This window comes from Eptatretus burgeri, chromosome 2, assembly GCF_056783735.1.
Source record: "Eptatretus burgeri isolate ZD-2024b chromosome 2, Ebu_testis_v1, whole genome shotgun sequence".
In the NCBI taxonomy this organism is placed as follows: Eukaryota; Metazoa; Chordata; class Myxini; order Myxiniformes; family Myxinidae; genus Eptatretus; species Eptatretus burgeri.
In genome coordinates this window covers 145,495,831-145,507,729 of record NC_140962.1, presented here as the reverse complement: position 1 = coordinate 145,507,729, position 11,899 = coordinate 145,495,831, and the positions used below count along the sequence as shown (strand labels likewise).

The 11,899-nt window shown below is 42.1% G+C and overlaps 1 protein-coding gene across 1 annotated transcript in view; it reads left to right on the top strand.

The window, feature by feature from the left end:
• LOC147033438 (dynein axonemal intermediate chain 1-like) overlaps positions 1 to 7,641 on the top strand; it is a 46,468-nt gene extending 38,827 nt beyond the window's left edge. Inside the window, exon 11 of the mRNA XM_085851561.1 lies at positions 7,250 to 7,641. Within this exon, the coding sequence (XP_085707687.1) occupies positions 7,250 to 7,641 (392 nt within the window). The remainder of the gene's footprint in view (positions 1 to 7,249) is intronic.
• The last annotated feature ends 4,258 nt before the right edge of the window (positions 7,642 to 11,899 follow it).

Here is an 11,899-nt window from a genome sequence, read left to right as displayed (position 1 = left end):
ACGTGGTTTAGCTGCCTCTGACGTCCACCCCACCCCTCCCACCTCTTTGAGGCCGCCTCTCAGAGGGAAGGTGGTACCGGCATGCCATTGTTTCCACTCACCAGCAGCTACGCCACCGATTGGTTGTAATTCCAAGACTGATTGGACATCCATGATGCCAGGCAATGCAGAAGTGCGTTTTTGGTTTGGACGCTCACGTAGTTTTCATGAAGGGAGAAGTGGGAGATGTTTTGGGTTCTTTTGGGGACTTGAGCTGAGACCATGGGAGGTACATATTGTACTTGCACTCCTGCTGAGTAGACGCCCCAGTGAACTATTATTGCCCGCAATTGACTGAACTTATCAAGCATCACAAGTAATAAAATATTTTTTAAAAAGCGCAAAAATATGACCGGATGGTATGTCAAAAAGTATGTAAACATGGGAAAGATGGTCACAATATATTACACTGGTCAACAATTTTTTACTTTCTGAATGTTGTCTAGATTTCTACAAGTGAATTAGGGTATTCTGGCACTGCTGAATCAGGAAATGGCATCCGTTTCTCTCCATCAAGTCAGGTTTTTGTGCTAAGTTGATTTGAAAAAATCAGATCTTGTGACAAAATCAATTACATTTTTGTGGCATTATCAGCTGATTTTTGTCAACACATATCATCCTAAACATGTTTTTAAGAAAAAAAAATGTTTTGCCAACAACATTTATTGATTACATGATAGAAACATCGATTACTGTCATCTGAATGGTGGGCATTGATAAAGGTAAGTACAAGTAAATTGCATGTTGCGACACCACTGTTCAAACTTCAGGGCTTGAACTTCCGTTTCTTCGAACTCCTGGAATGTTCAGCGGCAGGGAGGTCTCTCTTCAGATTCCAACAGTAGTCAGCCATCATGACTGCGTCCCAGCGACCCTGATACCTGGTCTCCATCTCCTTCATGTCCTGATGGAATCTCTCCCCCTGCTCGTCACTCATTGAACCCAGGTTCTCAGGAAACCGGTTCATATGTGAAAATAGGTAGTGCATCTTGATGCTCATGTTGCAGCCCAGGTTTCTGAAAGCAGTCAGCATGTTGTTGACAAGTTCTGTGTAGTTTCTGGCCTTATTGTTGCCAAGAAAGTTCTTCACTACCAAAACAAATGTCTTCCACGCTTCCAGTTCCACTTCGTTCATTGAGTTTTTGAACTCTGGATCTCTGATGAGCTGACGGATCTGAGAACCATCAAAGATGCCAGCTTTCAACTTCTCCATGGTCAATCCTGGAAAAGCCTGGCACAAGTAAGTGAAGCAGTCACCATCTTTGTCCAGAGCCTTGGTGAACTGCTTGATTAAGCCGAGCTTGATGTGCAGCGGTGGGAAGAGTATTCTGTCTCTGTCCACCAGAGGGTCGTTGATGACGTTCCTTTCTTTGCATGGCACCAATTCCTCCCGCACAGGCCAGTCCTTCTTCGTATAATGCTGAGCACGGTCCCTACTATCCCACATGCACAGAAAACATGGGTACTTGGTGAAGCCAGACTGTTGTCCCAACAAAAAGTTCACCATCTTCAGGTCAACACAAATAAACCACTTATGCTGATCATAACCAATTTTCTCCAGCACGTACTTCACCGCTTCATACTTCTCGAGTGAGTCGAGTGAGCGATGGGTACAGAGGCAAACTGGTTGCCGTTGTGTAGCAGAACACATTTCAGTGATCGCTTGCTGCTGTCAATGAACAGTCTCCAATCTTTGGGTTCGTACTGTGGCACTCCAAGCTTGAGCAGAAGCTGCGCAATATCAGCACAGTACACCAAGTCCTTCTCTTCAGAGAAAAAAACGGAGGTACTCTTGATGCCTGTTGCGGAAGAAGCTGATGCGAGCACTGTCAGAGAGGAGGTTTTTTTCCTTCAATCTGGATGCCAACAGTTCGGCAGAGTCCTTTGACAAGCTGAGGTCACGAACTAGATCATTCAACTCCTTTTGGGAAAATGGATGTGGAGCATCATCTTCAAGAACCACTTCTTCTTCTTCTTCATGTCCTTCAACACTGGAGGCATCTTCGTCACTAATGTCAGGAAGTTCGCCGAAGATAGGCACTGGAATTGCATCACAATTTATGCTTTGCCTCACCAATTTTTGGAAGATTTTGAGGTTTTATGACTTCAAACTGATCCCTTTTCGACATAATCACCCACAACTATCGTACCTGAATACTTCTTGTCATTAAAATAATTATTTCCAATCAAAACAATTATTTGACATGACATTTTACCCCCACCAACTTCTTCTAAAATGCTCCACACATGCGTACATGTGAACAAAAATGTAAAAAAACGACATGTGGCCATATCTCAAAAACTTGACCTGATTGAACAAAACATGTGAGTTTTGGATTCAGCGCATCAGATTCGTCCTAAATCAGCTTTAAAAATGCAGACAACAAATTTGTTGTTGACCAGTGTTATCATGTGAAACCATCCCAAAATCCGTCTTTCAAAAATGATTTTGCCTAAAATGACACTCTGTTTTGGATAAATTATAATCAGTGTGTGTGTGTGTGTGTGTGTGTGTGTGTGTGTGTGTGTGTGTGTGTGTGTGTGTGTGTGTGTGTGTGTGTCTGCAACGCGAGGCTCCACAGCACAAACCAGCAAACCGATTTCGATGAAACTTGACGAACAGGTGCCATATGGGGTGGGAATCTGCGCGTTTGAGTTTCGTTGCTAAGCAACCACCCGTTGCTATGCAGTGGCCGAAAAACCGCGTTCACTATTTTCAATACTTGTCCTACAGTTTTGAATGTGGAGAAACGAGACTTCAGAATTAAACACTTCGAGATATTTAGAAAATTTTACTCAAGCCGATTTTTGATTTAGGTTTTACTTTTCAAATGGTAGTCCTTCAAAAATAGGGCGTCTATTTACCGTCATTTTTTATGAGGAGTCCCAGTTGGCAAAATACGCAATAGGAAAAATCTTGCCAGGCAAAGGAACAATTGTATGTGAACCAATACGTCTTGGCAATGAATCTTCGTCAGTGGATTGGTCAGAATGAAATGCATAGTATCCAGCGCTTCAATCCTAACGGATCCCTCCTCACCTACCGGCTTGTATGTATATATGTTTGTATATATATATATTATGTATATATGTGAATGTGTGTATGTATATGTATATGTATATATATATGTATATATATACGTATATATATATATATATATATATATGTATATATATATATATATATATATATATATATATATATATATATATATATATATATATGTGTGTGTGTGTGTGCATATATATGTGAAGACCACAAGGGGAAAACCGGCGATGTCACTTTTTATAAATTTCAGGGTTATTGCACCTGCCAATAGTTGGCAAAATAAGGTTTCCTCTCACAATCTTACTTTAACAAATAACCAGGGGTGTCACATAATTTATATGGTATAAAGTTTTGCCGTGCAATGAAAAAACAAGTGTTGTCAAAGCTGAACAAGAAGAAACCCAGAGTTGTCAGTACTTTACTCCTGGTTATCTCCCTTTCATTCATGTTAACTGTTCCACCATAATATTCAGAGTTGAGAAACTAAAAAATGAAAGGTTGTAAAACTTTCACAGCATAAACTCTGAGCACTACAATAGCCTACTTGGTTATATCATGGATCTATTATTTTTGATCACAGGTTTTGTGTTCTGCAAAGTATTATAATTAAAGTTTTCACTCAGATAAGATTGGCTTTCTGTGTCATTCATGTCAACTGTTCCATCATAATATTCAGAGTTGAGAAACTAAGTTATAAAAGGTTGTAAAACTATCACAGCATAAACTCTTGAGCACGACAATGGCCTATTTGGTTATATCATGGGCTCCGTAGTTGGTGCATATCGTGGTTCTAGCCTGGTCAAACCTTTATTGTGGCTTTTATGGGACCCACGCCGTGGCTTAATGGTTAGTGCGTCTGAGTACCCATCCTCATTCGATGTACCCACCACCCAATCAACCTGCTTAGGTATATGAGGAAGTCACATGAGGTGACTTCGGCTATCGCGGGGGTGGTTTATCCTTGGTTTCCTCCCGGTTTTCCATCATATTAAGTTGTACGGAGTAAGAAATGGAGAATCCGTCGTCATATAAGCGAAATACCCTTGAGTATGGCATTGAACACCAATCAAACAAAAAACAATGATCGTTTAATGTTGAAAAAAATAATCTGTGATCACCAAAGTCATGTAATGTATGCTAATAACCAACAAGCATGAATTTGCTTCACATCCTGGGTTAAAATTGCATAGCAATTATTAAACAAGGGAATAACCAGTGTGTCAGTTTGCAACATTGATTCGTTCTTTGCTCTTAAATTAAATAACACAGAAGATTGGCAAATGCTACATGCTCAATTTGATCGGCCAATGATCACTCTTCCTTTTACTGGAAAATAAATCTATATGACAGTTATTAAACAGTCCACCAAAATCTTGAAACTTTGTTTTTCAGTTTCTTCAAAATTGACTTATCCTGACATCTCTGGTTTTCCCCTTGTGGTCTTCATATATATATATATATATATATATATATATATATATATATATATATATATATATATATATATATATATATATATATATATATATATATATATATATATATATATATATATATATATACACATATATATATATATATATATATATATATATATATTGTTACGTTTGAGGGGGGGTATGCATTCAAAGGGTAATTAGGATGTTTAATTAGGTATGCCATGCTGTTCGAGTTTACCAGGATCTCGATGTAATAAGTAGCAATTCAGTGGTGATAAGTTGTCTAGTAAATGTTCATTTCTTCAAGGGGGAAATGATAATTGTCACGTAATTAGATAGGGACACGGGATAGGGTAAGTGTGTCTGCGTAAACCCCTTTTAGTAGTCCCTGGAGGCTGGCCGTGACGTCACAGGACAGGGCTGCGGATGGCTCCGCCCCGTGATCACGATTGGCGGAAGGCGACGGCGGTGGGCCAATAAAACGGCTCGATTGGAAGTGACGAGGACGGGAGGATAAAAAGGTTCTGTTCGGGGTCGAAAAGGAAGAGGAAGAAGATCGGGACAAAAAGATCGTGTTTTTTTTGGGGGTGGAGGCTGTTGCGCGGGAAGCGTACTTGTTGTTGTGCTGATTCGATCATGTTCTTCATCATGTCTTGGAGCCTTGCTGAGCCTCGTGCCTCACCTTGGTTGGCTCTGGGGTTCTGCTGACTCGGAGTATGGGGTCGAACGGCGGGCGGACCTGCCTCCCTCTCCTGCTCGCAATTTGGCGCCAGAACTGGTTCCCTGGCGGCGGTGAGCGGACTTGGGCCAAGACCAGGAGGTCGACAGCACCACGGTTTCTCCTGCCCCCCCTGACGAGAGCAAGGCCAGCTCGTCCGACGCCGATCCAGGGACAGTTGCGTCCACACCACGGTCCAGCCTGACCACCAGAAGTAGCTACGGTGTGTGTGTGTGTGTGTGTGTGTGTGTGTGTGTGTGTGTGTGTGTGTGTGTGTGTGTGTGTGTGTGTGTGTGTGTGTGTGTGTGTGTGTGTGTGTGTGTGTGTGTGTGTACTTGGCGCCTTAGAGGGTTTGAGATCTGTATATTCATTGGAATTGTCTGTGTTTTCCCCACGCCCGATCCCACACCATCCCGTCGAATCGCCCCGGATCCCTCTTCTTGCCGAGTCTTGTTATTTCTGGTTAATAATAAAAACAAATAAACATCATCAACTCAGTGAAAAGTGACTCGTGCCACCTTCCTCGTCCCGTTTGCGGTAGAGCGATGAGAACCGCCATGTTTGGGTTATAAATAAATAAACCGCCTCCATCGTTTCGGCTCATTCTACGTTGGCGGGACTGTTCAAGTCCTGTGGATGTCACAATATATATATATATATATATATATATATATATATATATATATATATATATATATATATATATATATATATATATATATATATACACGTGTGTGTATATTTGTAGAGATATATATATATATATATATATATATATATATATATATATATATATATATATATATATATATATATATATGTGTGTATATACATACAAATATGTGTGTATATACATACAAATATGTGTGTATATACATACAAATATGTGTGTATATACATACAAATATGTGTGTATATACATACAAATATGTGTGTATATACATACAAATATGTATATATATATATATATATATATATATATATATATATATATATATATATATATATATATATATATATACACCTGTGTATTGTTGCGGACCCAGTGTTGAGGGTGAAGACCACGAGGGGTGAACTACTTTTGTTCCCATCAGACTTTCCGAATCGCCGGCCGTTACACATGAATAATTTTGCGGCGCGGCGTCTCGCTAATCGGTCGTGAATGCCAATCACTCGACCACGTGACTTTGATTCCTCCATCTCAAACCATTGACATAAAGGTCAAGTAATCTAATTACCGTGGACACGCCCTCGGTGTGCACAAGCTCAAACCGGATCACCTAACTAGATCAGATGCAGCCGAGTGGAACTGCCAATCACGTACCAGCAAGAAAAGAGATTCGTTGGGAAATAACATCCCTGCTAAACTCGGGTGCGCGCCATGCCAGACCAATGAAAGAAAACATGAAAATGAGCTAGGTACATCTCCATACAAAGCATTTATTACAATCAAGCGAGGAAAAGGAATGTGGCAGAGTGAATTGGTTTTTTGTATCTGTACAGCAGGGGATAGCAAGAAAGTCATCAACTTACAAAAGAAGACACAGAGCAGACTTATCCTGTTATATCTTCTCCAATCTTAATTTAAACAAGGACAGGCGAGATCACATACACACACAAACCCAAGGAAGATTAGATATATCCAAGAGAGAAAGAAAGCAGATGAGGATAAACGATGTCTCAATACCTGGCGTGGTCAGCAGACCAACGCAACCCAGAATGCTGAGGGAGAGAAATGTGCGAGGAATAATGGTGGTGTCTCAGGTGTGGGAGTGGGAGGTGTGGTGTTCTGCAATATGGGGGCTCGGTGTTGTGCTGTAGGAAAATGGGATTGGGAGTCAGTAGTGATGCTCTTTGTGCGTCCAAAGAAGACAGGGTGGAGAGGTGGATAGAGAGAGGAGAATAGATGCGAAAGGAGAAAGATCCCTTACCCAGCCGTGGAAAGGTCTGTTTGTTTATCGTGTATCTCCATGGGACACTCGGCCTTGGCGTTCCCCCTTTCAGATGTGGCGCGTTATCTCCTGATTAATTATTGTGCCGGGGCTCATGGCAACGTGCGATCCGCACTGGTCCATCTGGCTGCACAGTGGTGGCAGAACGTTGACAGCATGGCAGGGAGTCTTGGCAGTCACCCTGCATCAGGCTCTCAAGAAGAAGCACATCCCGGCAATCGCACACTAATAGTGAGACAGGGAGTGAAACGAGAGGCGAGCAAAGAGCCAGTAAATGGGAGGCAGCGAAGAAGAGGCAACGGAGAGGAGCTAACGGCTACACGCTCCCCCTTTTATGAGCCCCGGGCGAAGGACGGGGTGATGACCCAAAGTGACGTGACCCAAATCCTGTTTCTCTATTGGGCCACAGCTGGCCTCAGAATGCCCTGCCAGGCTCCGGGATAGGAAACCGCCTCAGTTGCCAATCTGTCGCGGCATGGGTAAGAGCTTCTGACTCAACATAGGGCATGCTCCGTGAACCAGCACTCCGGCCCTGAACGTGCTCCAAGTGCAGTTTGAATGTCGAGAAGCAACGGACTTTCCCCATGATCCACGGGCCCTCCTCATGAGCCAAAATGCACACCCGTCCCCATACTAAACTCCCCGATCGCCATTCTTGCGACCCCCTCCTCGTTGCCCCCAATCTTGCCATGGCCTGGTGACTGGATGAGGGTTGTATCAATTCTGCATGCTCACCCGGTATGTCCCCGGTGAGAAGCAGTCAAGCTATTAACATCTGTTGCTTGGTGAAGCATTGCGGTGTTGAGGACAATCCGAGTCGTGTCGTGCTCTTCAAAATGGAGTGGCGAATTGTGGCAATGCAGAGGTATGAGGAGGTGCAGGAATATTTTTGCTGTGTGCGGGAGGATTTTGTGGTCGAAGTGATGAGGTTTGATGAGCGAGGTGCAAAGTAAGGTGAGGTGCCGGTTGGAAATTGGCGTGCACACTTGAATGAAATAATGTCACGCGATGCCCGTGCACAGGTTGGGTAGTGTGTCGTGGAGGGAGTGTAGTGGATCCAAGCCACGGTAGGCATCGTGGTGTGCTTATTATTCAATAGACTTGAATGGCGTGTGCACTTGCATGCTTGTTTTATACCATGGCGAGAAGGAAAGGGTTGGAGTGGGAATCAGAATTCGAGATTGTTGCTAGACTTAACTCCGAGACCGATGCAAAACATTCTGTCCTGTTAAACCACGAGACATAAGGAGAGGTCGAACTACACGAAGACTAATGAAATACCTGCCTGGCGATCACTGTATTTTGGGTGCCATTGCCTTAGATGCATGCAGTTTTGCAGATATTTCAATGTATACACACACACAAACCAGCGAAGTACCCATGCTGTGCACGGGAGGGGGCTAGACAGCCAGTTCTTGAAGGAAATGGGCAAAAAACTTCCTGCAGCTGACCCCAACGGAAGGAAGGTGGCACCGATTAATAAATACTCCATCATTAATTTAAGAAAATACAAACACTTGTGAGGTAAATGAATAGAGATGCCGTTCTCACATGACAACCAACACAGACAGATCTGTCGGCGAGAAAGGGCGGACACAAAACACTTCATCAGGATCGAAAATTAAAATTATAATTGCATTTAGAAATCCCCCACCCACCTTTGGGATGGATAAAAGCGGGGTCGTTCATGGTGAAACTCAAAATCACAATTGTATTGAGATCTGATCAAACCAGCGAATGTTTCTGCCGAACCCATGATAGCTTTTACTTCCGGATCGGGAGCAGCTTCGGACGGATCAAAAGTTAAGATGATAATTCCATTGAGGAATTTATGAAACGTCCCACCCACCTTAGGGCATCCGCTGGGACCCCAAAACTGAGAGAGTAGTTCACAGTCAGATGGACGGACACTCCTGCTTTATAATATGGATATACACTGTATGTGTGAAAATCACGGATGTATAAACACGATTCATGTGCATGTGCAATCACAACTGTTGTATAACGCGTGTGCACCTGCTGCTACCACCGGTCGTCATCTCCACTCGTGAGTCTCTGTGACTGAACGGAGCTTTTCCATGGAGTTGATGATGCTCTCCAAGCTGCACAGCCAGGACATGTCCCAATCGCATGTCGATCGGTGTAACATTGTGCCATGTGCGCAGCTCTCGCTTGCCTTTAGGACATCGGGTTAATGCATACATGTGGCAGGCCTTGGCCTGAGGGTTAATGTTTTGGTGAAATGTTTAACTACTCACCATGAAGTTTGAGCTTCTCAAAGAGAGATCAGATTATGTTTACTTCTTCCATAACTTTTCACCTTCACAAAGTCTTTTACCTCTTTTGTTTGTTCCTTGATAAAGTATTTGTCTGTTTTATTTATTGATTTCATCATTCCACACCCATCCTTTTAACTTTAATTTACACCTACAGGATCAATGTTTTATGTCCCAAAACAATACAACACCTGTGGACCATGCTTTTTGTCTCTTCCAAAGTCATGCATTTTTCTCTAACTGACAAGCAATGTCTTTATTTCTTGCAGATTTCGATGTCGCCACAAACATGAACAGAAAGAAAAGGGAAAGAAAGAGCAGCCGTTGTTCAAGGAGCCTCAACAAAAGGAAGTTATGCAGATGCAGGACTTCAATGGTGAACAAGAAGTCTGTGAAAGGGAAAACGATGTACGTATACATGAACGAGAGGTTTGTCAAAGTGAAGAAGAAAAGCAGAGAAGAGATCCAGAAGAGGTGTACCAGAAAAAACAAGAAGGACGTCGGCGAAGAAGGAAAGAAAACCGAAAGAGAAAAGCACAAAAGCAAAGAGAGGAAAAGCAGAGGAAGATAGATGAAGAATTAAAACAGAAGGGGGGGGGGGGAAATGAAAAGAAATGAACATGAAGAACAAAAGAAAAGTGATGAAGAGAAAAGCAAAAGAGAGGAAGATGCTTTCATGCGGAAAGAGGAAGTGGAGATGAATCAAACAAAAGAAGAGAGGGCAACGGATCAGGAACATGAAAATCATTTTGAGAAATTTGGTGAGACCAAAGCGGAAGAACAAGAAAGTGTCATAGTCGAGGAGAAAGAAGAAAGTGTTGTTGTCGAGGACAATGACGAAGGTGTTGTTGTCGAGAACAAAGACGAAAGTATTGTTGTCGAGGACAAAGACGAAAGTATTGTTGTCGAGGACAAAGACGAAAGTGTTGTTGTCGAGGACAAAGAAGAAAGTGTTGTTGTCGAGGACAAAGACGAAAGTATTGTTGTCGAGGACAAAGACGAAAGTATTGTTGTCGAGGACAAAGACGAAAGTGTTGTTGTCGAGGACAAAGAAGAAAGTGTTGTTGTCGAGGACAAAGACGAAAGTATTGTTGTCGATGACAAAGACGAAAGTGTTGTTGTCGAGGACAAAGACGAAAGTGTTGATGTCGAGGACAAAGACGAAAGTGTTGTTGTTGAGGACAAAGACGAAAGTATTGTTGTCGAGGACAAAGATGAAAGTGTTGTTGTCGAAGACAAAGATGAAAGTGTTGTCGTGGAGGAGAATGAAGAAAGTGTTGTTTTTGTCAAGAAAGAAATTGGCGTTGTTGAGGAGAAAGACGAAAGTGTCGTTGGCGAGATGAAAGAAGAAAGTGTTTCTGTAGAGGAGGAACAAGGGAAAATAGAAGAGCAAAGGAAAAGTGATGAAGAGCAGAGCAACAAAAAACTGGAAGAAGTGAACCCCAAAAAGCAAAACGCATGCTGGCAAAGAAGGAAAACAAAGCGAAAGAAAAAGTACAAAAGCAAAGAGATGAATCGCAGAGAAAGATGGATGAAAAAGGAAAAGAGGAGGAGGGGAAAATGAAAAGAAATCAATAGGAAGAACAAAGGAAAAGTTATGAAGAAAAAAGCGAAAGAGAGGAAGAAGCTTTCATGCAGAAATAGGAAGTGGAGATGAATCAAACAAAAGAAGAGAGGGCAATGGATCAGGAACACGAAAATCATTTTGAGAAATTTTGTGAGACCAAAGTGGAAGAACAAGAAAGTCTCTTCATTGAGGACAAAGACGAAAGCGTCTTCATTGAGGAGAAAGAAGAAAGTGTCCTCATTGAGGAGAAAGAAGAAAGTGTCCTCATTGAGGTGAAAGAAGAAAGTGGCCTCATTGAGGAGAAAGAAGAAAGTGTCCCCATTGAGGTGAAAGAAGAAAGTGTCCTCATTGAGGAGAAAGAAGAAAGTGTCCCCATTGAGGTGAAAGAAGAATGTGTCCTCATTGAGGAGAAAGAAGAAAGTGTCCTCATTGAGGAGAAAGAAAAAAGTGTCTTCATTGAGGTGAAAGAAGAAAGTGTCTTCATTGAGGAAAAAGAAGAAAGTGTCTTCATTGAGGAGAAAGAAGAAAGTGTCCTCATTGAGGAGAAAGAAGAAAGTGTCCTCATTGAGGTGAAAGAAGAAAGTGGCCTCATTGAGGAGAAAGAAGAAAGTGTCCTCATTGAGGAGAAAGAAGAAAGTGTCCTCATTGAGGATAAAGATTAAAGTGTCCTCATTGAGGTGAAAGAAGAAAGTGTCCTCATTGAGGAGAAAGAAGAAAGTGTCTTCATTGAGGTGAAAGACAAAAGTGTCTTCATTGAGGTGAAAGAAGAAAGTGTCTTCATTGAGGAAAAAGAAGAAAGTGTCCTCATTGAGGTGAAAGAAGAAAGTGACTTCATTGAGGAAAAAGAAGAAAGTGTCCT